Genomic DNA, 26591 nt, shown 5'->3' on the forward strand with positions numbered 1-26591 from the left:
TTTCACCTTTCTTCCCTCTCCGCGCATTCCCCTCCCTCTCTCTCCACCTTAACCATCTCCTAGAGCAGGAACTCTTCATCTACTCCGGAAGGGGAGAGCAGGCTGGAGTCTGTCTCCCTCCCTAAGCCTCCTCCCTCTGGCCTGCTCCTTTTTAAATAGCTCCTCCTCCAGCTCCTTTCGTCTCCGACTTTTCAACCCCTAGAAATCCCGGGGGCTTCTCGGAGGCGGCGGGCTACACTACATGTCCCGGGGCCTGAAGCTCGAGGTCGTCTTTGCGTTTAGCTCACTTCCCTCCAGCCCACCCAAAGTCTCCGTCTACCTACGGTTACAAAGGGTCTCAGCTGCATCAAGCGCGCAGGCTACACTCCTGCATCGGGGCACTGGGGACCAGATAATCCCACGCTGCGCCGCCCCGAGTACCCTCTAACTGGCGGGCGACACTTTGAAACAATTGAGTCCTTTCAGAAACTGACTGAGGAGAGTGAGGGCACGACCTCGAAATCCCAGGCAGGAAAATGAGGTCTGGAACCTCCCTGTGAGAGCAGACATCTCAACTACTCTCTCGCCCCACCTCTGGCCGGGAGGTCCGGACAAGGAGAGTCCCTCAACCGAGGAGAACCGGCAAGTCCCGGATCCCGCTGGGGCCTTCCGCCTCTCTTCCCTCACACCCTATGAGGCTTTATCAGGTTCTAATTGCTAGTGGTGGGGGCCGTGGGTGCTCAAGGCGCCAAGAGGAGGGGGCTGCCGAGAGTGGCCTGCCTAGTTCTCAGTATTGCCTCTCTGACCACTCGCAGGCTCATGGAAATGCAAACACAGCCCGTGCGTGATCCGCGCGCGCCCAAAGCCGGAGCGCACACCCCCGGTCCCCGCCCCACTTGCCATCGCTCACACTAACACACACACATGCTCTGGCAAACGCGCACGCACGGAACCTCGCGCCCCCTCACACCCAGCCGCGCTCCTGGCCCATTTCAGCCAAGTGCCCCCACCCAGCGACGCCCGGTCGGCCCGCCGACCCCCTGGCGAACCCCTCGCCTCACGCCCGCCAGCCTTCGCGTAAGCACGCGCACGCGCGCATTCCCTGCGCTCCCGCGCGGGGGCGCAGGCCTGGGGTGGCGGAGAGCCGGCCGGGCCAGGGAGCCGTGAGAGGAGTCCCGGGTGCATCCCGCGCTTGCCTTCCGTGCGCAGCCTCCCTGCGCGGAGGCACCTGGTTCCCCCCTCGGCTCTAGAACGCGAACAGCTGGCGCTGAGCACTCAACTCCTCCCCCCTCTCCCCCGAGACCCTGGTACCCTCCCCGCGCGCCATCTCCTGCCCCTCATAACAGGCTCGAAGAGTAAATCCCCAAACGCGTCCAGAAGCGGCTCCTAACTCTTCGCCGGGAGCACGTTGGAGGCTGGATTTCGGAGTGACTCGGGACTGGAGTCTAATTGCCGGCCTCTTCTGGATCCGGCTTAATTTTCATATTTGAAGAAGAATGTCTTATTACCTTTGAATACTCCTTTTTACGAAATTTCTGGAGGAGCTCAGTGGGGAAGTCTGCTTTTAAGAAAGAAAGCACCGAAGGGGCAATTATTAATTTTCCTCGGGTTTGGAATCACCCTCTGGACGAGAGAGCAGGCGAACGCGAGCGAGGAGGAAAGAGTGGAGAGGACCAGCGAGGCGCGCCAGCCGGAGCCACCTCCTTCCCGGCCGCCCCCTCCCCACTCCCCCTACATACACTCGCTCGCTTGCTCGCCCGCGCGCGCACACCCCCCGCGCCGGACCCGCACCTCGGCGGGCGCCACACACTCGGCAGCCCGAGCCGCGGTAGCCGCAGCGGGATGGAGGCGGCGCGTACGGAGCGCCTAGCAGGCTGGCCGGGGACGCCGCTTGTCAGGACGGGGCTCCTACTCCTGTCGACGTGGGTTCTGGCCGGCGCTGAGATCACTTGGGACGCGACAGGCGGTCCAGGGCGCCCGGCGGCCCCGGCTTCGCGGCCACCGGCGTTGTCTCCACTCTCGCGGCGGGCAGTGGCCAGCCAGTGGCCGGAGGAGCTGGCGACTGCGCGGAGAGCCGCTGTGCTGGGGCGCCGGGCCGGATCAGAGCTGCTGCCCCAGCAGGGCGGCGGCAGCGGCGGTGAGATGCAGGTGGAAGCCGGAGGGACGTCGCGGGCAGACGAGTGGCGGGGACCGGGCATCCCAGCTCCTGGCAAGCTTGGCGGCGCGAGGAGGAGTCGCCGGGCTCAGCCCCCCAGCGCCCCGGAACGCGGGGACACCCGGGCTACTGCTCCGGCCGATGGTTCCAGAGGAAGCCGTCCTCTGGCCAAGGGTTCCCGGGAGGAGGTGAAGTCGCCGCGGGCTGGGGGCTTGGCGGCTGAAGAGCTCCGGCTGCCCAGCACCTCCTTCGCGTTGACCGGGGACTCGGCCCACAACCAAGCCATGGTGCACTGGTCGGGACACAACAGCAGCGTGAGTACCTACCCGGCGGCGGGTTTGCCTATTTCCTGACACCGAAGGGGAATGGGGTGGGGGGCGGGAGCGAGGGGCAGATAGTTTTTTGGGGGTCCAGGCGGGGGACGCCTCGACTTTTCGAGAGAACAGGTTTGTCCGGTTTCCCCCACGCCCCCAACAGGTTAACGGAGTTTGTTGTTAGACGCTGTATGCGTTTGTTTACTGGAGACCCCAGGCTTCGGGCCGCCAGGAAGAGAGAGGAGGAAGGGGCTTCCTAAAAATGAGTGGGGGAGGGATCTGTGCCCACTTTTTCTCCCATGCTTGGCTTGGAGGGTCAGTTTTCCTGTTTTCGGGGTGCTTGAATTCTTGGATGAGAACATGGGCTCACTTGGGGCGGGAGCCGCTGAAAAGACCGATTCCTGCGACTGGTCGGGCTCCCCACTTCCCGCATCCTCGCTCCCGTCACGCGAAAGGGAACCCGGGAGGCCACTCGGATTCCCGACCTCCTGCTCGCCTCGGCGTCTCTGCTCTCCGCCCCGGGCTCGCGGTCCGCCAGCCCAGGAGAGAGGCTCAGCCAAGTCGGCCCCAAGCCTTGGCCTTCAGGTAACCCCGGTTCCTCCTTCAAAGCCCAGGGAGCGGCCCTGGAAAGCCATAGCGGAGGCCGTAAAAAAAAAGTTTAAAGCGTGAAGCGAAATTCCATGAGCCCATGCCACAGCGCTCGCCCTCACGCACGCACAGGCACACGGAGGTCGCTGAGCAGAAAACTCTCGCCTCCGCCACTGCGTCCTGCGCCACAAACGGCTCCCTGAGCTGAGTTGGGTCCCCGAGCTTCCCGCACACCCTTACACCAGCTTTTCCCCGCCACCGGGTTCTCCTGGATACGGATGTACCGAGAGGTGGCGCCGTTGAGCCCGCTCTGACCGATTCAGGCGTTCGGAACTGGGCGCCCGACTGAGCACGGCGCCTGCCCGGCAGCTGCGGCGGCCCCGCAGCGCGTGCCCAGAGGGACTCCCCCCACCACACACCTTGCCGGCACCCAAGACTGTGCAGTCAAGCAAAGAAAAGGCGGGGGACAGGTTCCCACCATCTTCCCCATTTCCCTCCCTCCCGCGGTCCCTACTTCAGCCAGATTTGCAAAATTCTTTCCTCTTCTCTGGCTCTATGGTTTAGATCAGAACCTGGCATTGAGTAGAGTGCAAGCTCCACACGGAGGATGACGGGTGTCTGTACACGCAGCCTTGGGGAATTGATTTGATAGGAACTCACCCCGCAACATGCAGTTTTGTATTTCTCTTCATGACTGGTGTTTGAAAATATTTCTCTGGGAAATTTTTGCCTTATTTTAACAGAGCCTGGGGTGTCCAGAATTGGGTATCGAATAAGAGGGAAGCGAGGGGTCTGCAGAAGGCAACACATAAGCAGTACCAAAGTGCAGATTTCTTGTTTTTTAATGATGCACAGTGCAGGCAGCCCTGCCTGGGTAACCGATGCTGGGCTCAAAGGACCAGTGGAGTCCAGCTCCGGAGGGGAGCGGTGGTTGGCTTCATCTGCCTTGGATGAAGACCCCCGCAGCCTCGGGCTGACAGGTCTGAGGAGAGGGGTGGGCAACGTGTGCCTTTGGAAGGCTGGTGATTGAAGACCTCCAAGTCCCTTCCGAGAGAACTTGGATGTGTGTGCTGGCGGGGAGATTCTCTGATAGCAGAGGTTGTGAATCCCAACTTCATTGTAGTTTGATAATCAGTAAGAGAGAGAGAGAGTGTGTGTGTGTGTGTGTGTGTGTGTGTGTGTGTGTTGGGGTTCTTACTTGGTGAGGAGGATGGTATAGGATGCGTGGAAGTAAATATGTCCTAGGAAGAGGAGGATGTGATGTCCTCACATCTGTGGCTTTATTTCTGCCACATTAGGACAATATAAATTCACCCTCCCTGAAGAGTTTTTCTGTGTCTCTGCTTTTATTTTAAGGATTATTTTTGAGTATTTACAAAGCCTCTGAAGATGGGACTTTAGAGAAAATGCTTCCTGCAAATAGGAGTTAACTGTGCATGGTCTTCTTTGCTCATCTTCAAAGCAGTTGTGTGGCAGAAGAGGTGAGGGGAAAGTCTGGCCTCTGCTCCCTGGGGAGATGACTCTTCAGTCAAAAGATGGCCAAAGGGCTTGGGTACTGGACCAGTTGGGCTTGGAGTTTTTAGTACTACAGCAGTGAGATTGGAGCAATCTATGAACAGTCCCCAGGGACTTATTGGTTGTGCTCTTGGCCAGCCTTACTGCCCATCCACAGGTGAATGTAGGGCCACACATTGTCCTCTCTCTCCAATCTAGGGAAGAACTGCCTCTTTAGCCCCCTGGGCTGGACCTGCCTCTTTTGATCACATTTTGTAGGCAGTACCAGAGAGACATCCTTGATTATCAGATCTGTGAGTCTCTTTAAAGAAGATGGAGAAACATACTCACATGGCCCTGTCTTTGAGACTTCAAGGAAAATCTCCTTGAGAGTCACTAGGAAACCAATTTCAACAACATGTGCCCGGTTGGTTTTTCTCCTGTCCCCCTTTCCTGATGGCAGGAAAAGAAGGTGTTCTTAAAAAAAAAAAAAGCCAGAGTGAAGAGTGATGGGGATGAGGATGCTTTGGGAGGGTTCCTTCATCATTGGTTTCAAAGTGGAGGGAGATGTCAATGAAACAGAGAACATGGGACCTAGCTCCAGGCTCTTTTGACATGGAAAGAGAATTTTATCTTTTTTTTCTGGCTTCTAGAATATTAGACATGTCCTCCTTCAGGAGGCCACCAGTTTAACTTTTAACACAATGAGGGTTTCCTTGCTCTTCTTCCAAGTGCCTCTGACAAACATGATTACTTGATATGATTCCCCTTTGGGGAGTGTTTTCAGTAACCCTATGTGATTGAAAATGGAGCTCCATTCTGACTGATTTTATGGTCAGGGATGCAGGGTGGGACTTTTAGGAGAAGGGCCTTCAGCCCACCTCATTGGTCCAGTATATGCCCCAGGGGTTTGAGGGTGCAGGAGGAGACCCTTGTCCGGGGCTTGGAGTGGGTATTTGCCTTGGTCCAAGGACTGAGAGAGATGGCTTTGGGGCAAAGGCAAAGGAGTGCAGCTGGCTTTGGGCAAAGGGATCAGGAGGGCATGGGGTCTGGGCATTACCTCTGGCCATCTTGCCTGCCAGGTACTCTGGGTGGAAAGTGAGTGGACTTGGCCCTGAAACCTTTACTCTGGAGGAGCCATTTGCCATTTTTTATCTTCAGTTGTCTCCAGCTGGGATCCTGGTGGCTAATGGGTTAGAGAGTGTTTCACAAAGACCCAGAGGGAGCCCAGTCCCCGTGGTTTACAGGGAAACAGAAAAACATTATTCTATCCTTTTACTTCGAAGGAAAGAAGAAGCCTCCCTGCTTGCTTATTGAGTTGGCAAATGGCTCTGGAGAGTGGAAAGTTGTGAAGGCACAGTCCACTTCTCCACACTCCCTCCTCCTTGGGTTAACCCTTCATGGGCCCCCCATTCCTGGTACTGAGGTGAAAACACTGCATCTGCTCTAACATTGGTCCTGATTTCCTTCCAGCAGCTCACTTGCAGTCGCAGCGATTTGCCGGCTGCTGCCCCTGCAGTGTGTCTGCTTGGAATACTTGCCAGGTGGTTTTCAGTTAATGTGCCCAACACTGCATTTTGGTGAAGAGAAATGGGGAGGCTCTGATATTTCTAGGTCCTCCCAGATCACCCTGCCCTGAGCACACCAGTAGGTGTAACACACAGATTCTCCTAGGCAGGATTTCCTACCCTTAACTAATTTAGCTGGACTGTGTTCTAAAATATTTACTCTAATGTGCAAAATAGTGACAGATTTGATCAGATTAATTGTATTTCACTCACTGGAGCATCTAACTGTGGCTCCCAAACAGATTTTTCAAATAGCTTTTGGCTGGATTGCTTGTCTTCATCGTCCCTGCTCACAGTTCCTGTGTCACAATATCTTAATGCATTCTGCCTTCTCAGAGGCTTAATGAAGGCTGCCACAGGAGCCATTCTTCAGGGGTTTGCCAAAAAAAATCTGTTTTTAGCTAATATTACAAGGGGAAACAATCTCAGTTAAGATGTGCTGGGAAATGCATAGGGACATAATGGCACTAATTGCTCCTGGTCATCGTTGGTCTGAGGGGCTGTGGGGAGAGGAGGAGCTGGGCACAGGCTGTTTGTCTGCTCTGTGATTTCTCTGATGGCTGGATTACAGGGTGTGATTTCCTTCTCAGATCCTGCAGTGATTTCCAAGGTGAGCAGAAATTGCAGACTCCTTAATTGGGAGGCCTGATTTAGTGATAACAGAAATGCAGTGGCTGGAGCTTGCTTTGTAGCTGACAAAGAAGGAATGCTGGGAAGTGACTTCTCCAGTGGTGTTGGATTTAAGGATAGGGGAGTTGGTGGCTCCAGTAGCAGGAAGGCTCAGTAGACAGAAGAGAAAATTGCTTTTTCCTTGGGCTGTGTAAATCTATTGTCAGAGGAGAAATCCTGGAACTGGTTGATCTGTGGGCCCTGAATCATTTCATAAGGAGCAGAGAGGTGCGACAAAGCAGACACTCTGTGATAGGAAGATTTGGCTGGAGACCAGTGGTTTATCCAAGGCTAGGTACAGATTGGCTAAGTCACTTGAGGCTTGTGGCTTGAACTACCTGTTGATTTCCCACTTTCTGCTTTCTTCTGGCCTCTTGGCTGGCTTGAGACACTTCTCTTATAGAGAAAAAATGTCAAAGGATGATTCTGCAATAACTTTGGGGGAGAAAAGAGGCCTTGTGGAGTAGGAAGTGGGAAGTACAGAACTTGAGTGCCTAGTGGGTCACTAGGCAGTTCTGGTAAGCAGAACTGGCTCTGTGGAATAGATCGAGTTTGGCTAACCAAGTTTATTCTCCCCGTGTTGTGGGTAACTGAGGAAAGGCTCCGGATAGGGCTCTGACTTTGTTGGTAGTCAGTGGAGATGAGGGAGCTTTGTCTTACATGTGGTTGGCACTTGAAATGTTTGATGAAATAAATGAGACAGTCTCAAGTCTCATCAAGCAGAAGCTATAAAGGAAGTAGAAATTGTTGTTGCCTGGGATAGCAATGATTTCAGAACTTGACTGCTGCTATAACCAGGAGTGTTTCTTCCAGTGCATCTACATTCTAGCTTGAGGACCTTTGGTTTCTTGAATTCAAATCCAGAGTCCATTAGCCTGGCATTTGAGGCTATGTATGTCCTAAGTCTACTTCTCAAACTCTGGATTTGACTCTTCCCTGATGGACTCCTGCATTCTGGAGAAGGCTCTTCTCCGATACATCCCACCCAGCATCCCTGATGGTAAAATCAGTCAGAATGGAGTTCATTGTCCCAAGCACCTTGAGGTCTCTTCCACTTGGGGTACCCTTCTTTCTTGATGAAAAGGCACCTGTTATTCATAGCTCAATTCGACTTTCAGCCTCAGTGGCTCTATGAAACTTTCCTTAGAAGCATGTATTTCTTTTTTCCCTTACTTGTTTATAGAATTTATAGAATGCACTACACAGTTGATTATATTTAGCTTAGTACTCACTTTAGTCTTATATTATTTGGTGGGTGTTTTGAGGGTAATAGATAAAATAATTAAAACATCACCCCCTCCCTCCCATTACCATGAAGCGTGGGTTCTGTTCTTCTCATCCATGCCTGGCAGCATGTGCCGTAGTTCACTAATACTGAACTCACCTGGGGAGTTGGGTGGTGCCTTAGCTGCAGGATAAGGGGAGAGGAAAGAAGACCATTTTGCCCCAAGATGACTAACAGGTTAACACTGTCTCTTAATAACAATGAGTTTATACAACTGGTATATTATTTAATACATGAATGTTAACATAAGATTCAGAGGGATCTCTGCCCTAGTTAGTAAGAGAATAGAAATTAGGACTAGTTAACAGTCCTGGCTTCTCATGCACTTCAGAGATCAGATGGACACTCCCATAAAATGTTCACCCATTTTATGAGTGTTTCCTATGTATGTGGGATTGTCCTAGAAACTGTGGGGTTGGTAGATGTGTGATAGAGGGGAGACAAGGATAAGACAGCATTTGCCTCATGGTCCTGCCGATATGCTTTGGATGTGAGACTGCTCTTCTGTAAAGTTAAATAACACATGACAACAAGACAGATGCCATGGGGTGATATGTGGTTAATTGTCAAGTGATCGTTTCAGGCCATGAGCTCGCAGAAGAGAGGATTCCTTTGGGACATTCTACAGGAGTTTTAGACTCACAGAATGTCAAGGCTGGAAGTGCATTTGGAAATTGTCTTCATCAAATCACTCAGGATAGAGATGAGGATATGAGGCTCAGAGAGAAACATGGCAGCTTACTTTGGACCCCACTTATCTTTTCTCTTGGAAGAGCCATCTCCCCTTCACACCTATTTTTCTCCTTTCTTCTCAGGTTAATAGAGCATTTTCCTTCTAAGGGGATTTGTGGGCTTTCATTCTGATGAGGTACCCATTTTATAGGTAGGGTAGACTGAAGTCCTAGGATGTGTGTTATATGAAGCTAGTCAGAGAGACTTAGGAATAGAGTCTTTCCTTCTGAAGTCATGTTATAGCCACCCTGCCCACCCACTGCAGTGGCTGCAGACAATAAATAATAAACTAGTTAATGCTGGACAAGCTGTATCTTACAATGTAAGTATCTTACAGCTGTAAGATACAGTGTAAGATACACTTACTGTATCTTAAGTGTTAATGGGAACCACTTGTGAGTCAACTTCTTATTTGAATTGGTGAGTAAATCAAGTCTGGTTACATCACAACCAGGAACATTTTGCTCATTTATTTTGATCAGCATAGTTTGGGTTTAATTATTTATGGAAATGCTATTCTTTATAGTATACCGATAAATGTGCTATAGTAAATTTTGAAAAAATAATGGAATCTAAGAACCTCAGGATTGCACAAATTGTTTTCTGCTCTTGAGTGCATGTGGGGAAGCAGAGGAAGCCATCCCTACTTGGTTCAGATGAGAGGGACCTGCAGCAGAGTGGGGCCAGCAGGGCTATTGGTCAGTAAAACTGTGCCCTTGGCTAAGTAGGGGACTGTTAGTTGGCACACATTGGAAAGAGAAAAAACTTTGTTTAGGGGAAAACCTGGAAATAAAGCTCTGTAGGATAATCAAGGATCCTATTAGGTGTGGGATTATTTAGTATGGGTAATGGTACAACTTGTGTGAATTCATATTTGTGTAGAGATTTCATCCTGAATGCAACCCTCTTCCAGATTTGTTAAGAATGGAAAGACTGGGAACATGAAACAAGTCACATGCTGAATAAGATAATGGATCCTGCAGCTGGGTGCCTGGGTTCAAGTCTTGCTTCTCTTTCTTAATAGCTATGTGAGATTGGGCAAGTTGTTACCCTCTCTGCTGTTTCTTCATCTGAAAAAGGGGGGCAATGATATAGCATCTCTCACTTTGGGCTGTTGTAAGAATTAGGTGAGACTGTACAGGGCAGAGCGCTTAAAAGAAGTGCCTGACCCATTTGTAGCAAGCCCTCAAGATACTTTTAGTTTAGTTGTTATTTTTATGTCTGGAAGGGGCCTTCCCTTAAGTTTCAGATGGAAATGTTGAAGGAGAAGAAAGAAAGGCCTTGGCTAGAATCCAGTTCTCATCAAGATGCTCATTTGAGCCACCTCCCATAGTTCATGTCCTCAGCCAGACGAGTCTTTGCCGTGTCTATCTTTTGTGTAGTGCTAAAGTCGACATTGGAAAGGATCTAGAAGTGAGAGACTGGGGACCTGGATTCTTGAAATTCATACTCAGAATTTGTAATAGAAACAGAATAATATTAGTTAGATAGATAGTGAGAGTATTTAGATTCAGAGATTACACTAACAAGCTATGAATAAGTTTAACATTATTTCAGCGCTATTATTGCCTGGAGAATTAAGGGATCCAGAAAGATGAAGAGTAGCTTCTCTCAGATTGTGCCTCCATGATTACAACTCACAGCTAATCAAAGGAGATTTCTTGAGGGAAGTGAGTAAAGTGTGTTCTTCTAAAACATTGGAGAACACTGAGTTGCTGGGGCTGGTTGGCAAGCAGAGCCCATTGTGCCAAAGACTCATCTATGCCAGAGTCATAGACTAGACCTCGATGTTTTTGTGCCATTTTTCCTCTCCTCTTCTATATTTGTGCCTGGTGTAAAATGGGCACCTCACATGGATTGGAGATATCTGTAGAATTTCTGCAACCTGTTTCCCAGAATTATCACACTGGTATAATCCACTAATTACTTCGTGGTGATCTATACCCTTTGAGTTGCTGGCTTCAGTTCCCTTTTTGCCTTTACCTTGTGTACCGAGAATGGAACCTGACAGCCCTATGTAGACACTAGAGGGAGCGTTGCTCTGGGAAAGAAGTGAAAATAAATAGGATGAAATAATGAAACAATGCTCTACCAGGAATTGTTCCGAAGGAGAGAAGATGAGAAGTAGCCTGTAAGTGAATCATGTAGGGGTTGTATGATGACCTATCAGTTGGCAGTAGGGCAGTTTTCAGTCCTGAGGGGCTGATCATTTAGCCTCTTCCTGAAGAAAAAAGGGAGTAGATACAAACACGTTCATTCAGCAGTTAGATACTCAGCCAATTAATGACTGAACCAGCACTCTGCAAATAGATTCAGCTGTAAGTGATGCTTAGGCTAGGTTCTCCCATCTCTTCTGTATTCCCTTCCTTTTTGCCTCCTTGCTGTCTTGTATCTGGCGGTTAGTCAGTACATGCTTATGGAATTGAACAGAATAAATACTAGCTTAAATACTTAAAAGTGCCTGGGTAAAGAACAAGTGTCTTGGGGATGGATAAGTGTCTGGCCTGCTGTTGCTGGCTTGGGGACTGCACCCTGGGACATTGCAGCTGCCTCTCACAGACTCTCAGGTTCCATGTGCCTGACTCATCCTCCCCAAAGCCTTTTTGACATCTATGGTGAGGTAGGCAGTTTCTCATTCAGATGGTTAGAATCAGGTTAAAGATTACACTGCTGCGTAAGAAATAAATTTTTCTTTTAAAAATCTGTTCTCAGTGGGAGATGAAGAACAATTACTGACTTGAACATTTTTTTTTTCAAGACTGGAAAAATAGCTCAAGCTGACATATCTGGATGTGATTACACATAGTGGGGGAACTTGTCTACAATAAGGGTTTTGAGACCATTAAGCTGGTGACACTGAGAAACTTGTTTTCCAGAGTGGTGGTGGAAGAGGAGAGTATCCTTAGAGGTGAAAGAGTTGCTTATATCACTGTGTTGCTTTCAGTGTTATTCATGCTTGAAAGCAAACATTTGTTTGAAAGATTTCTCAAAACTCTAAAGCATCTTTTTCTGTCATGAGAAGGTCCCTAAGCAACAGCAACCTTGAACAAGTCTCTAAGCCTTAGTTTTGCTGACTATAAAATGATAATACCAGACTTGCAGGATTGTTGTGAATCTTAGAGATGATGTCCATAAAGGGCCTAGCATAATAGGCTATTTTAACATAAGAATGCTCATTTTTGTAATCTCAGCACTTTGGGAGGGCAAGGCGGTCAGATCCCTTGAGGTCAGGAATTTGAGACCAGCCTGGCCAACATGGTGAAACCTCCGTCTCTATTGAAAAAAAAAAACACAAAAATTAACTGGGCATGGTTGCACATACCTTTAATCCCAGCTACTCAGGAGGCTGGGTCAGGAGAATCTCTTGAATCCAGGAGGCAGAGATTGAGTGAATCAAGATGGTGCCACTGCACTTCAGCCTGGGCGACAAGAGAGAGACTTTGTCTTAAAAAAAAAAAAAAAAGAATGTTAATTCTAATTTGGAGATCTGTTGGTACTCTACCCATATTCCCCGGGTATTCCTTTGCTCTGCATGCTGGCCTGATTTCCAGCCACCAGCACCAGGGACTGTTTGCCCAACAGCTTTCCCTGGCCACTGTAGCTTACTTTGATCACACGAGGCACACGCTGGAAGAGTCTAGGAATTAATGCCTGTGAGGGAGCAGGGAGCAGCCACCTACCAATGACTGGTGGAAGTTGATGGATAAATATCCAGCATTTTTGACCACTGGGATTGGCTAACTTTGAGACATGTTTCCTTCATGGCCTCCCAGAGCTCCCAGTGGGATTAAGTCCCAGTTTTAAATATGTTTTGAATGTGTATGTGTGTGTTTTAAGTGGGTGCATTATTAGTAAGGAGGGAGTTTGCAACTATGATTTTAAAAAATTAAAAACGCTTTTCATTCTTTTTTTTCTCTTGTACCTGTAGCCTTATTTATTTATTTGATGATGTGGGCACTTTATTTTTATTTTATTTTATTATTGTAATTTAGGTTCTGGGGTACATGTGTAGATCATGCAGGATTGTTGCATAGGTGCATATATGGCAAGGTGGTTTGCTGCCTTCATCTCCCCATCACCTATATCTGGTATTTCTCCCCTCATTATCCCTCCCCACCCTCACCACCCCATGGTGTCCCTCCCCTAGCCCCCAAAACTTGAACACAATATGTGATGCTCCCCTCCCTGTGTCCACATGTTCTAATTGTTCAACACCCAACTATGAGTGATAACATGTGGTGTTTGGTTTTCTGTTCTTGTGTCAGTTTATTGAGAATGATGGTTTCCAGATTCATCCATTCATCCTATGAAGGACACAAACTCATCATTTTTTTATGGCTGTGTAGTATTCCATGGTGTATATGTGCCACATTTTCTTGATCCAGTCTATTGTTGCTGGACATTTGGGTTGGTTCCAGGTCTTTGCTGTTGTAAACAGTGCTGCAATGAACATATGTGTGCATGTGTCTTTATAATAGAACAAGTTATAATTCTTTGGGTATATACCCAGTATTGGAATTGCTGGATCAAATGATATTTCTATTTCTAGGTCCTTGAGGAATCACCACACTGTCTTCCACAAATGGTTGCACTAATTTGCACTCCCACCAACAATGTAAAAGTGTTCCTGTTTCTCCACATCATCTCTAGCATCTGTTGTCTCCAGATTTTTTAATGATCGCCATTCTAACTGGTGTGTGATGGTATCTCGATGTGGTTTTGATTTGCATTTCTCTAATGACCAGTGATGATGAGCACTTTTTCATATGCTTATTGGCCTCACACTTGTATTCTTTTTAAAGTGTCTGTTCATATCCTTCACCCACTTTTGAATGAGTTTTTTTTTTCTTGTAAATCTGTTTTAGTTCTTTGTAGATTCTGGATATTAGCTTTTTGTTAGATGGGTAGATTGCAAAATTTTTTTTCATTCTGTTGGTTGCCAGTTAGCTCTGATGATTGTTTCCTTTGCTGTACACAAGCTCTAGAGTTGAATTAGATCCCATTTGTCTATTTTGGTTTTTGTTGCCATTGCTTTTGGTGTTTTAGCCATGAAGTCCTTACCTATGCCTATGTCCTGAATGGTTTTGCCTAGGTTTTCTTCTTGGGTTTTTATGGTGTTAGGTCTTATGTTTAAGTCCTTAATCCATCTGGAGTTAATTTTAGTGTAAGATGTCAGGAAGGGGGTCCAGTTTCTGCTTTCTTCACATTGCTAGTCAATTTTTCCCAGCACCATTTATTAAACAGGGAATCCTTTCCCCATTGCTTGTTTTTGTCAGGTTTGTCAAAGATCAAATGATTGTAGATGTGTGGTGTTGCCTCTGAGGCCTCTGTTCTGTTCCATTCATCTGTGTCTTTGTTTTGGTACAAGTATTATGCTTTTTTGATTACTGTGGCCTTGTAGTATAGTTTGAAGTCAGTCAGCATGATGCCTCTAGCTTTGCTCTTTTAGCTTAGGATTGTTTTGGCTATGCAGTCTCTCTTTTGATTCCATATGAAGTTTAAAGTGTTTTTTTCCAGTTCTGTGAAGAAGCTCATTGATAGCTTGTTGGGGATAGCATTGAATCTATAAATTACTTTGGGCAGTATGGCCATTTTCATGATGTTGATTCCTCCCAACAATGAGCATGGAATGTTTTCCATCTGTTTGTATCCTCTCTTATTTCATTGAGCAGTAGTTTGTAGTTCTCCTTGAAGAGGCCCTTTACATCCTTTGTTAGTTGTATTCCTAGATATTTTATTCTCTTTGTAGCAATTGTGAATGGGAGTTCACTTTTGATTTGGCTCTCTGTTTGTCCATTATTGGTGTATAGAAATGCTTGTGATTTCTGCACATTGATTTTGTATCCTGAGACTTTGCTGAAGTTGCTTATCAGTTTCAGGAGATTTTGGGCTGAGACAATGGGGTCTTCTAAATATACAATCATGTCATCTGCAAATAGAGACATGGTTTCCTCTTTTCCTAATTGAATACCCTTTATTTCTTTTTCTTGCCTGATTGCTCTGGCTAGAACTTCCAATACTATACTGAATAGGAGTCTGAGAGAGGGCATCCTTGTCTTATGCCAGATTTCAGAGGGAATGCTTCCAGTTTTGCCCATTCAGTATGATATTGGCTGTGGGTTTGTCATAAATAGCTTTTATTATTTTGAAATACATTCCATCGATACCTACTTTATTAAGAGTTTTTAGCATAAAGGGCTGTTGAATTTTGTTGAAGGCATTCTCTGCATCTATTGAGATAATCATGTGTTTTTTTGTCTTTGGTTCTGTTTATGTGATGAATTACATTTATAGTCTTGCTTGAACCAGCAAGCAAGTATGTTGAACCAGCCTTGCATCCCTGGGATGGAGCCTACTTGATCATGATGGATAAACTTTTTGATTTGCTGTTGCATTCTGTTTACCATATTTTATTGAGGATTTTTGCATCTATGTTCATCATGGATATTGGCCTAAAGATTTCTTTTTCTGTTGTGTCTCTGCCTGGTTTTGGTATTAGGATGGTGTTGGTCTCATAAAATTAGTTGGGGAAGATTCCCCTTTTGTATTGTTTGGAATAGTTTCAAACTAGGAATGGTACCAGCTCCTCTTTGTACATCTGTTAGAATTTGGCTGTAAACCCATCTGGACCTGGGCTTTTTTTAGTTGGTAGGCTATTAATTGCTACCTCAACCTCAACCCTTGTTATTGGTCTATTCAGGGTTTCAACTTCTTCCTGGTTTGGTCTCGGGAGAGTGCAAGTATCCAGGAATTTATCCATTTCTTCCAGATTTACTGGTTTGTGTGCATAGAGTTGTTTGTGGTAATCTCTGATGGTAGTTTGTATTTCTGTGGAATTGGTGGTGATGTCGCCTTTATCATTTTTTATTGCATTTGTTTGATTCTTCTCTGTTTTCTTTTTTATTATTCTGGCTAGTGGTCTATTTTGTTGGCCCTTTCAAAAAACCAGCTCCTGGATTTATTGATTTTTTTGAAGAGTTTTTTTGTATCTCTATCTCTTTCAGTTCTGCTCTGATCTTGGTTATTTCTTGTCTTCCGCTAGCTTTTGAGTTGTTTTGATCTCACTCCTGTAACTCTTTCAATTTTGATGATAGGGTGTCAATTTTAGACCTTTACTTGCTCCTCATGTGGGCATTTATTGCTATGAATTTCCCTCTAGACACTGCTTTAAATGTGTCCCGGAGATTCTGGTAAGTTGTGTCTTCATTCTTATTGGTTTTGAAGAACATCTTTATTTCTGCCTTCATTTCATTGTTTATCCAGTCGACATTCAAGAGCCAGTCATTCAGTTTCCATGAAGTTGTGTGGTTTTGAGTTAGTTTCTTAATCCTGAGTTCTAATTTGATTGCATTGTGGTCTGATAGACTGTTTGTTATGATTTCCATTCTCTTGCATTTGGTGAGGAGTGATTTACTTCCAATTATGTTGTCAATTTTAGAGTAAGTGCGATGTGGTGCTCAGAAGAATGTATATTCTGTGGATTTGGGGTTGAGAGTTCTATAAATGTCTATTAAGTTCACTTGGTCCAGATCTGCATTCAAGTCCTGGATTTCCATTGGTTTTCTGTCTCATTGATCTGTCTAATATTGATAGTGGAGTGTTAAAGTCTCCCACTATTATTGTGTGGGAGTCTAAGTCTCTTTGTAAGTCATTAAGGACTTGCTTTATGTATCTGGGTGCTCCTGTATTGGGTGCATATATATTTAGAATAGTTAAGTCTTCTTGTTGTATTGATCCTTTTACCATTATGTAATGCCCTTCTTTGTCTCTTTTGATTTTTGTTGGTTTAAAGTCCGTTTTATCAGAGACTAGGATTGCTACCCCTGCCTTTTTTTTTGCTCTCCATTTGCTTGGCAAATCTTCTTCCATCCCTTTATTTTGAGTCTATGTGTGCCTTAGCTCGTGAGATGGGTCTCCTGAATACAGCACGTTGATGGTTCTTGGCTTTTTATCCAATTTGCCAGTCTGTAGCTTTTGATTGGGGCATTTAGTCCATTTACATTTAATGTTAATATTGTTATTTGTGAATTTGATCCCACCATTTTATTACTGGTTGGTTGTTTTGCCCTTTGGTTGGTGCAATTTCTTCATTGCCTCATTGGTCTTTACCATTTGGTTCTTTTATGCAGTGGCTGGTACTGGTTATTCCTTTCTGTGTTTAGTGCTTCCTTCGGGAGCTCTTGTAGGGAAGGTCTAGTAGTGAGAAAATCTCTCAGCAATTGCTTGTTTGTAAAGGATTTTATTTCCCCTTCACTTATGAAGCTTAGTTTGGCTGGATATGAAATTCTAGGTTGAAAGTTCTTTTCTTAAGGATGTTGAACATTGGCCCCACTCTCTCCTGGCTTGTCGGGTTTCTGCTGAGAGATCCACTGTGAGTCTGATGTGCTTCCCTTTGTGGGTGACCCGACATTTCTCTCTGGCTGCCCTTAGTATTTTTTCCTTTGTTTCAACCCTGGTGAAGCTGATGATTATGTGCCTTGAGGTTGCTCTTCTAGAGGAGTATCTTTGTGGTGTTCTCTGTATTTCCTGTATTTGAATGTTGGCCTGCCTTGCTAGGTTGGGGAAGTTCTCTTGGATTATATCCTGAATAGTGTTTTCCAGCTTGGATTAATTCTCCCCATCATCTTCTGGTACACTGATCAAGCGCAGATTAGGTCTTTTCATATAATCCCATATTTCTTGAAGGCTTTGTTCATTTCTTTTCACTCTTTTTTTCTCTATTCTTTCCTTCTCATTTTATTTCATTGAGTTGATCTTCAATCTCTGATATGCTTTCTTCTGCTTGATCTATTCGGCTATTGAAACTTGTGTATGCTTCTCGAAGTTCTTGTGCTGTGTTTTTCAGCTCCATCAAGTTGTTTATGTTCTTCTCCAAGCTGGTTATTCTAGTTAGCATTTCTTCTAACCTTTTTTCAAAGTTTTAGTTTATTTGCATTGGGATAGAACATCTCCTTTAACTCAGAGAAGTTTGTTATTACCCAGCTTCTGAAGCCTGCTTCTGTCAATTTGTTAAATTCATTCTCCGTCCAGCTTTGTTTCCTTGCTGATGAGGAGTTGTGATCTCGTGGTGGGGGGAGGCATTCTGGTTTTTGATGGTTTTATTCTTCTTGCACTGCTTTCTTCCCATCTCCTTGGATTTATATAGTTCTTATCTCAAGGAGCTGCTTGAGGAGGTGGCCTTTCCTTTGTCTGCCTGCAGAGGCGCTGCTGGGCTGCCACAGATTCAGTGGAGCTGTTGTGTCTTTTATTTACTCAGGAAAATTAGGCCGGCTTCTGCAATAGCGGCTTCCCTTCCCCTGCAGAGCTGGATCGTTCTTGGTCGCTGTCTAACTGATGTTCTGAGTGTGAAACTCTGGAGGGAGAGTTTTTTAGCCTGCTGGGCTTTGTGCAGGGCGGGGGAGGGCGACCCATCCTGCCGTATGGGCTGTTTCCCTGCATTCAGTTCCCCTTCTTTCTGGGGGAGTGGGTGGCTCCGTCCCGCCTGTTTTCTGATTTTTGCGTCAGCCGGTGCTTCTGCCTAGATCTATGCTGACAGCCCTGGCAATGGCCAAAGTTGCTGTTCTGCCCTGTTCAGGAGGCTCACTGAGGCTTTTCAGCCCAGCGAAGATTTCCTGTTCTGTAGGTTGGAGAGGGCTTGGGTGTTTTGGAACATGGTGAAACCGTCTCTACTGACAGTACAAAAAAAAAAAAAAAAAAAGAAAATTAGCTATGGTAGTACACACCTGTAGTCCCAGCTACTCGGGAAGCTGAGACAGGAGAATCGCTTGAACCCGGGAGTTGGAGGTTGCAGTTAGCCGGGATCATGCTACTTACTGCACTCTGGCCTGGCAACAGAGTGAGACTCCATCTCAAAAAAAAAAAAAAAAAAAAAAAAATTTGCCCCAGGTCTTGACCTGTATTGATTACTCTACCTTACTCTTTTCAGATGATATGAAGTATTTAGGGAGTACCTACTACATGCCTACTGAGGCAGCATGTGCAAAAAAAATCCATGTGATGCAGACTGGACACTCCAAAAACCTTACAGTTTTGTGTGTGATAAACATCTGTTGGATAAATATTGCAGAGAACAGTGTGAGATAGCGTAAGATACGTGCTAATTGCACATACTTAGGAAATAACGAATGTAATCAAGACCACAGTGAATGAAAATTAATGAAAGTGTTAAAAGAATCTGGTTGTTTTTATTATTTGCAACAAAATCTAGTAGCACAATAAGAAATAAATGTCGTACTCTATCACCAAACCTGGGTCACTTGACAAGGAGTGTCCTGAGCTTTGAGGTCAAATAGATTACGTTGTTCTGACAGTTTTTCAGAATTCTGCCATGTCAGTGTAGGGTATAAACTTTCTTATAGAGATTTCTGTTTTAGCTTATGTTTCTATTTGTTTTATTTTCTTTATAGGACGACAAAGAATATGTTATTTCACCATAGTACTATGATATTCCGGCTTTTTAGTTGTATTATTATTAGATATTCTAATTTGTACTGATTTCTTTCTTTCTAGGCCTGTTTCCCTTCTGTCATCTTGAGATTTCTATTTATTTTACTCTTGGATTAGTGCCTCTGTTTTTTGGATTCCATTCCTCTGTTGTGGGCTGCGTTTCATTCTTCTGTGATATATCCTCAAGTCATCTTTTTTAGAGAATGCATGGGAATGTCTTGGTTTATACCTCTTGTCCTGCTAGAATGTGAATAGATTTATTTTGACTCTCATAAGATCCTGGCTTGGATGATAAGTCATGTGGTCACCCAGTGCTTGGGAGATATTAATGCATTTTAATTTTTTAATTTAAAAAGTTTTGTGGACATATAGTAGGTATATATATTTATGGGTACATGAGATGTTTTGATACAGGTATGCATTGCATAATAATCACATCATGGAAGATGGGATATGTGTTCACTCAAGCACTTATCCTTTGTGTTACAAATAATCCAATTATACCTTTTTAGTTATTTTTAAATGTACAGTTAAATTGTTATTGACTCTAGTCACCATGTTGTTCTGTCAAATACTAGGCCTTTCATTCATTTTATTTTTTGTACCCATTAAATTAATAATCCCTATCTCCTTCTCCCCTATCCAACAACCCTTCCTGCCTCTGGTAATCATTCTTCTACTCTGTGTCCATGGGTTCAATTGTTTTGATTTTTAGAGCCTACAAATAAGTGAGAATATGCTATGTGTGTCTTTTGGTGCCTGGCTTATTTCAGTTACCATAATGACCTCTACTTCCATCAATGTTGTTGCAAATGACAAAACCACATTCATTTTTATGGCTGAATAATATTCCATCGTATATATGTACCACATTTTCTTTATCCATTCATCTGTTGCTGGACAGTTAGGCTGCTTCAAAATCTTGGCCATTGTGAATAGTGCTGAAACAAACACGGGAGTGCAAATATTTCTTTGATATATTGATTTCCTTTCTTCTGAGTATATTCCCAGCAGTGGGATTGCTGGGTTGTATGATAGCTCTATTTTTAATTTTTTTTGAGGAACCTCCAAACTGTTCTCCATAGCAGTTGTACTAATTTACACTCTCACCAACAGTGTACAAGGGTTCCCCTTTCTCCATGTCCTCACCAGCATTTGTTATTGTCTGCCTTTTGGCTATAAGCCATTAGCTGGGGTGAGATAATATGTCATTGTAGTTTAGATTTGCATTTCTCTGATAATCAGGAGATACACTTTTAAAAAAGATTCTTGGCATTTCTAAAATTTTGTTTTGCTCTCACATTGGCTTGATGGTTCATCTGGACATAGAAATCTAGGGTCAAAAAAAGTTTACCTTGGATCTTGGAAGTACTTAGGTTACTTGGTTTTGTATCATATGCTATTTTGGTGTTGTGTTTGTCTCCCCTTCTACTCATGGATTGATGAAGGTGGGAAAAGGAGGTGCATAACATGGGATACCTGTGACTTTGTTCAAATTAGTGATGTGCAACCCTTTGAGGAAGCCCAATGCATTAAAACTGGATTTACCCCAAATCAGTAGTATGAGGTAGGGAATTAAACACTCTGCAGAGCCATTTGCTATTGACACTCACTATCCAAATACCTTTAATGTAAAACTCAAACAAAATAAGTAGTTTTAGGCAGGGTGCAGTGGCTCATGCCTATAATCCTAGTACTTTGAGAAGCTGAGGTGTGTAGATCACCTGAGGTCAGGAGTTTGAGACCAGCCTGGCCAACATGGCGAAACCCTGCCTCTAGTAAAAATTCAAAAATTAGCCAGGAGTGGTGGCGCACACTGGTAGTCCTAGCTACTTGGGAGGCTGAGGCAGGAGAATCACTTAAACTGGGAAAGCGGAGGTTAGAGTGAGCTGAGATTGCACCACTCACTCCAGCCTGGGTAACTGAGCAAGACTCCATCTCAAAAAAAAATAATAAAAGGAGTAGTTTTATTTATTTAACTTTTATTTTAGGTATGGGGATATGTGTGAAGAAGGTTTGTCATATAGGCAAACTTGTTTTGTGGGGGGTTGTTGTACAGATTATTTTGTCATCCAGGTATTTGAGCCTAGTACCCAATAGTTATTTTTTTCTGCTCCTCTTGCTCCTCCCACCCTCCACTCTCAAATAGCCCCCAATTTCTGTTATTCCTTCCTTTTTGTTCATGGGTTCTCATGATTTAGCTCCCATATCCCAATTGATATGGTTTGGAACTGTGTCCTTGCCCAAATATCATCATAAAGCTGGAAACCCCCTTATAAGTGAGGACATGTGGTGTTTGGTTACTGTAAAATGTGGTACATATACACCATGGAATACTATGCAGCCATAAAAACAAAAAAGATCATATCTTTTGCAGGAACATGTGTGGATCTGGAGGCTATCATCCTTAGCTACTTTTTATTTAAACAAATTTAAAATCTTTTTTTCACTTACTCTTTTTTTTAAAATTATACTTTAAGTTCTGGGGTATAGGTGCAGAATGTGTAGGGTTGTTAAAAACACATGCACACATATGTTTATTGTGGCACTGTTCACAATAGCAAAGACTTGGAACCAACCCAAATGCCCATTAATGATAGACTGGATAAAGTAAATGTGACACACATACATCATGGAATACTATACAGCCACAAAAAGGATGAGTTCATGTCCTTTGCAGGGTCATGGATAAAGCTAGAAACGATCATTCTCAGCAAACTGACACAAGAACAGAAAACCAAACACTGCATGTTCTCACTAATAAGTGGGTGTTAAAATAATTTTTTTTAAAAAAACCACAGCAATAGCCAATTGATATGGTTTGGAACTATGTCCTTGCCCAAGTCTCATGTTAAATTTTAATCCCCAGTGTTAGAGGTGGGGCCTGGTGGGAGGTGATTGGATCATGGAGACAGATTTCTCATGAATGATTTAGCATCATCCTCTTGGTACTGTCCTTGTGATAGTGAGTGAATTCTCATAAGATCTGGTTGGTTAAAAGCGTGCAGTGCCTCCCACCCGTATCCCACCTTGCTCCTGCTCCAGCCATGTAAGACGTCTGCTCCCCCTTTGCCTTCTGCCATGATTGGAAGTTTCCTGAGGCCTCCCCAGAAGCAGAAGCCAATATATTTCCTGTACTGCCTGCAAAACTGCAAGCCAATTAAACTTCTTTTATTAAATATAAAATATCCAGTCCTAGATATTTCTTTACAGCAATGTGAGAATGGACTAACACATCAATATTCAATACGTATTTGTGGAGTCCCCTCTATGTGCCACATGCTGCTGGATTCTGAGTCTGTAATGGTGAGCAGTGCTTATTGAGAGGTACATGACAACACTAGGGACATTTAACTTAGGAAGGGCAGAGAGGGAGAAGCAGATGAGTTGAGATTGCAGAGATGTGTAGGGTGGATTAGTTGCAGAGGGGAAGGCATAGTATTCTGGGCACATGGCTTCTATGACTGGAAGTTTCAAAATATTTGACAGGGAAAGGAAGGACAGGGTGGCTGGAGCAGAGGGGCTGGGGGATGGTGAGAGATGAGTAGGCATAGGAAGGATTAAGCAAGGTTTTAGTTCTTCATCCTAATAGCAAAGGGATGACCTGGCATGATGGCTCATTCCTGTAATCCTAGAACTTTGGAAGGCTGAGGAGGGCAGGCCCCCTGAGCCCAGGAGTTTGAGAGGCAACATGGAGAAACTCTGTCTCTACAAAAAATACACACACACACACACACACACATACACATACACACACACAATTAGCTGGGCATGGTGGCATGCAGCTGTTGTCCCAGCTACTCAGGTGGCTGAGGCTGAGGTGGGAGGGTCACTTGAGCCCAGGAGGTTAAGGCTGCTGCAGTGAGCTGTGATCATGCCACTGCACTCTAACCTGGATGACAGAGTGAGACTCTGTCTCAAAAAAAAAAAAAAAGAAAGAAAATAAAAGAAAAAAAGAAAATGCAAAAAGGCAAGCCAGGAAAAGGTTTATAGTAGGAGGATGATAAAATGATAAAATTAAATTTACATTATAAAATCACTCCGACCACCCTGTGGGTAAGAGGGAAAAAAGGATGAATGCTAAGAGGATGTAGCTGAAGAGGATGATGGCTTGGATGGTGGCAGTGGGGGTAGATAAGAAGGAGCCCACTGAAGAAATATTTGACAGGTATAGTTAATTGTGTCATTAGCTCCAGTTCTTCACTTCTCTTTATCACTCCCTTTGTATGGGGCCTTTTCAGTGTCCTCTTTCTGTGAGTGGGGCCTTCTTCCCCATTTTCTAACTTTCGGTTTGGCCTTGTGACTTGCTTCGGCCAATAGAAGAGGTGGGAGAGATAGTGTGCCATTTCCAAGCTTAGTTATCAAGAAGCATGTGTGTTTCTACCTGTTGTCTTGTGCCTTTGGGGTGGCCATGAGAAAAACATGGCCTATTGGTCTCAGGAGGATGAGAGACAAGTAGTACACAGCCATTCCCAGCCAAGCCCAGGCTAGATCAGCCTAGGCCAGCCCAGCCCAGCCCAGCCCAGCCAGGACAGTAGAACCATCTAGCTGAGCCCAGCTATGATCAGCCAACCACCAGCTGCCCTGAATATTTCTGAGAAGAAGTAATTGATTGTTGTGAGAAAAAGTGATTGAGATTTAGGTGGTTTATTTTGCAGCAGGTAAAATCAATAGAAGTTGAGAGATTGGATGTAACAGATTTGTGGGAACATACTTACAGTGTAAAGTAAGGTTCACCTGTATTTTGAGATCATTGGCCTCCTACATACATGCTCAGGGATAGACTTAGGAATGTTTTGTTGTTTTTTTTCTTTTTTGTTTTTGGTGGTTGCCTGCCCCTTGCCTCTCTATAATTCATGGTTTATTTTTTGGAGCTGAATGCTGTAGGCCAGATTTATAGTCCAAAAGCATTAATTGTCTACTCTTTTTACATTTCACTCTCTTCCTGGCAGGCTAATCAGATTCCAGCAGAGCATGAGAGCTGAGTAATTCTCAGTTCCCTCAATAGGGGCCTTCAGACCTTAACATTTAGTGTATTCTTGTTGGACTTGAAATCAATTTTAGCTCTAACTATGAAGATGGAATTTCACTTGAAGGGGTGAGAGATTCAGGACCAGGGATTTTCTTGGTTTTGACTGATTATTTAAAATATACTAGTTCTGATAAAATATTTAGCTTTTAAACAACAAATTTAATATAGGGAATTGTGCCTTATTTATTAATGGAAGTAGCAGGGAGATTGGTAGGAGTTGTGCTAAAGTGCACTGTTGTGATTTTGCAGAGTATAGTAATTACTGTAATATTTTGTTGAATTATTAATATCTACTATGCCTACAGGAACATAAGCTTCTGCAGTTGAATTCATTTTAAAATTGCCTTTCTCCCTTCTGGTTTTGTTTTGTACTTTCTTTCTTGTGTACTTACTAATTTTTAAAGAAATGAAGTGGGGCACTGTTAATTATATTGTATGAAACACTGTTGTCACATGTTAACTGAATATATGCTTCCACCAAGCCTGTTTGCAGTGGCAGATTGAGGGATGCTAAAAGAATCATGTCTGGGGAGAAAGGGCTCATCATCTGTGTGCTTTTTTCAAGAGCTGAGATGAGGAGAGAAAAATAGCAGAGAGGTCACATGTTTGCACATGAGTATTATGTCAGCATGCGTCTAAGCAGAGCTGGTCCTACCTGCAATGAAGTTGGTGTTTAGGCATATGTTTTGAAACAGCACAAGTCTCTCTCTTTTTTTTTTTGGAGACAGAGTTTCACTCTTGTCGTCAGCCTGGGGTGTGCAATGGTGTGATCTTGGCTCACTTTGTATTTGCATTTTTAGTATAGACAGGGTTTCATGATGTTGGCCAGGGTGATCTTGAACTCCTGACTTCAGGTGATCCACCCACTTTGGCTTCCCAAAGTGGTGGGATTATGAATGTGAGCCACAGAGCTTGGCCTCAAGTCTCCTTTCTTTCATTCTTTTTTTTTTAAAATATATTTTATTGTTTTTTAGGTTTTGGGGTACATGTGAAGAACATGCAGGATTGTTGCATAGGTACATACATGGCAATGTGGTTTGCTGCTGCATCCTTCCCATCACCAATATCTGGCATTTCTCCCCATGTAATCCCTCCTCAACATCCCACCCCCCACTGTCTCTCCCCTAGTTCCCCTCCATAGACCTCTGTGTGTGATACTCCCCTCCCTGTATCCATGTGTTCTCATTGTTCAACACCCTTTTCTTTCTTAATTGTTTGACAGTGATTACTTGGTGTCTATTATGTGCTCAAATGAGATTATTGTGGATGATGGTGATGATGATGGTGTTAGTTTACAGTTGTTACCTGAATGGGCTCATCCTGCATATAAGCACATTTTTTTGTTGTTGTTGTGGCTAACCTAAACTTGGAGGACTAGTCTTCACATGAATATCTGCCAGCTTTATGAAATGGTGCAAGTCAGTCAACATCTGAGACTCAAGTTTCCTCATCTGTATAATAGTTGCAAGGATTAAAATGAAATCATGTATTTGAAAGGGCATTACAAACTATAAATGTGCAGATATTTTAAAGGGAATATCGTTGTAATTAAAAAGTAGAAGAAGTTGCTCATACTTATGTGATTTTGAGGGGGAGCAAGGAGGACTATTTGCTTGATTTTGTTTTTCCTTTCCAGAATCTTCACAATTAGAGGACCATTCTTCATGTTAAACATTGATCCCTCTGAGGTCCTCTTAAAATATAAATAATTCAGAGATAATATTTAGAGCTGGAAAGAACACAAAATGACCTAACTGCATCTTTTTTCTGACATAGAAAATGTGGACAAAAGAGATTGTATAGTGCCCAAATTCATCCAGCTAGTAGAAACTCTGATGTCTAGTTCTCTGATTTCTAGTCCGGTGCTCTTTCTGTAACAGTCTGATGCCCATTAGTATTCCATTAAGATTTTAGTCTAGAGAATTTCCTCTCAAAATGTAGCCTTGGGAAGAATAAATAAATTAGATGACTGATGGGGAGACATCAGGTTTGGGATCCCTTTAGGTGGAAGAGAAGTGCTTGGGTCGAAAGGACCCGCTCTTGAATCTCAGCCCCATCCTGACTAGCTAGCTATAACTCAGGCAAGTTACTTTTCTGAGACCTTCTCTCCTTTGTAAAATCAGAATATAATCCCCATTTTACTTATTCTTTGTGAGGATTTAGTGAGTTTAAAGTGCTTGCCAAGGTGCCTGCCCTGTGGTAGAAGATATTCTAAATGAGGGGGAAATGGTTATTGTTAGATAGATAAGAAATCCTGGAGATTAGCTTGATCTCCCTCACAGTCGGTCTGCCAACCATTCTTTCACCCCACTGTGAGGGTGCATGTTTT

General features: G+C 44.3%; 1 protein-coding gene across 1 annotated transcript in view; it reads left to right on the forward strand.

Moving 5' to 3' along the window:
* The first annotated feature begins 1074 nt into the window (after nucleotides 1–1074).
* SORCS3 (sortilin related VPS10 domain containing receptor 3) overlaps nucleotides 1075–26591 on the forward strand; it is a 609733-nt gene continuing 584216 nt past the window's right edge. Inside the window, exon 1 of the mRNA XM_002756582.7 lies at nucleotides 1075–2448. Within this exon, the coding sequence (XP_002756628.3) occupies nucleotides 1822–2448 (627 nt within the window). The 5' untranslated portion in view covers nucleotides 1075–1821. The remainder of the gene's footprint in view (nucleotides 2449–26591) is intronic.

The sequence above is a fragment of the Callithrix jacchus genome, chromosome 12, assembly GCF_049354715.1.
Source record: "Callithrix jacchus isolate 240 chromosome 12, calJac240_pri, whole genome shotgun sequence".
In the NCBI taxonomy this organism is placed as follows: Eukaryota; Metazoa; Chordata; class Mammalia; order Primates; family Cebidae; genus Callithrix; species Callithrix jacchus.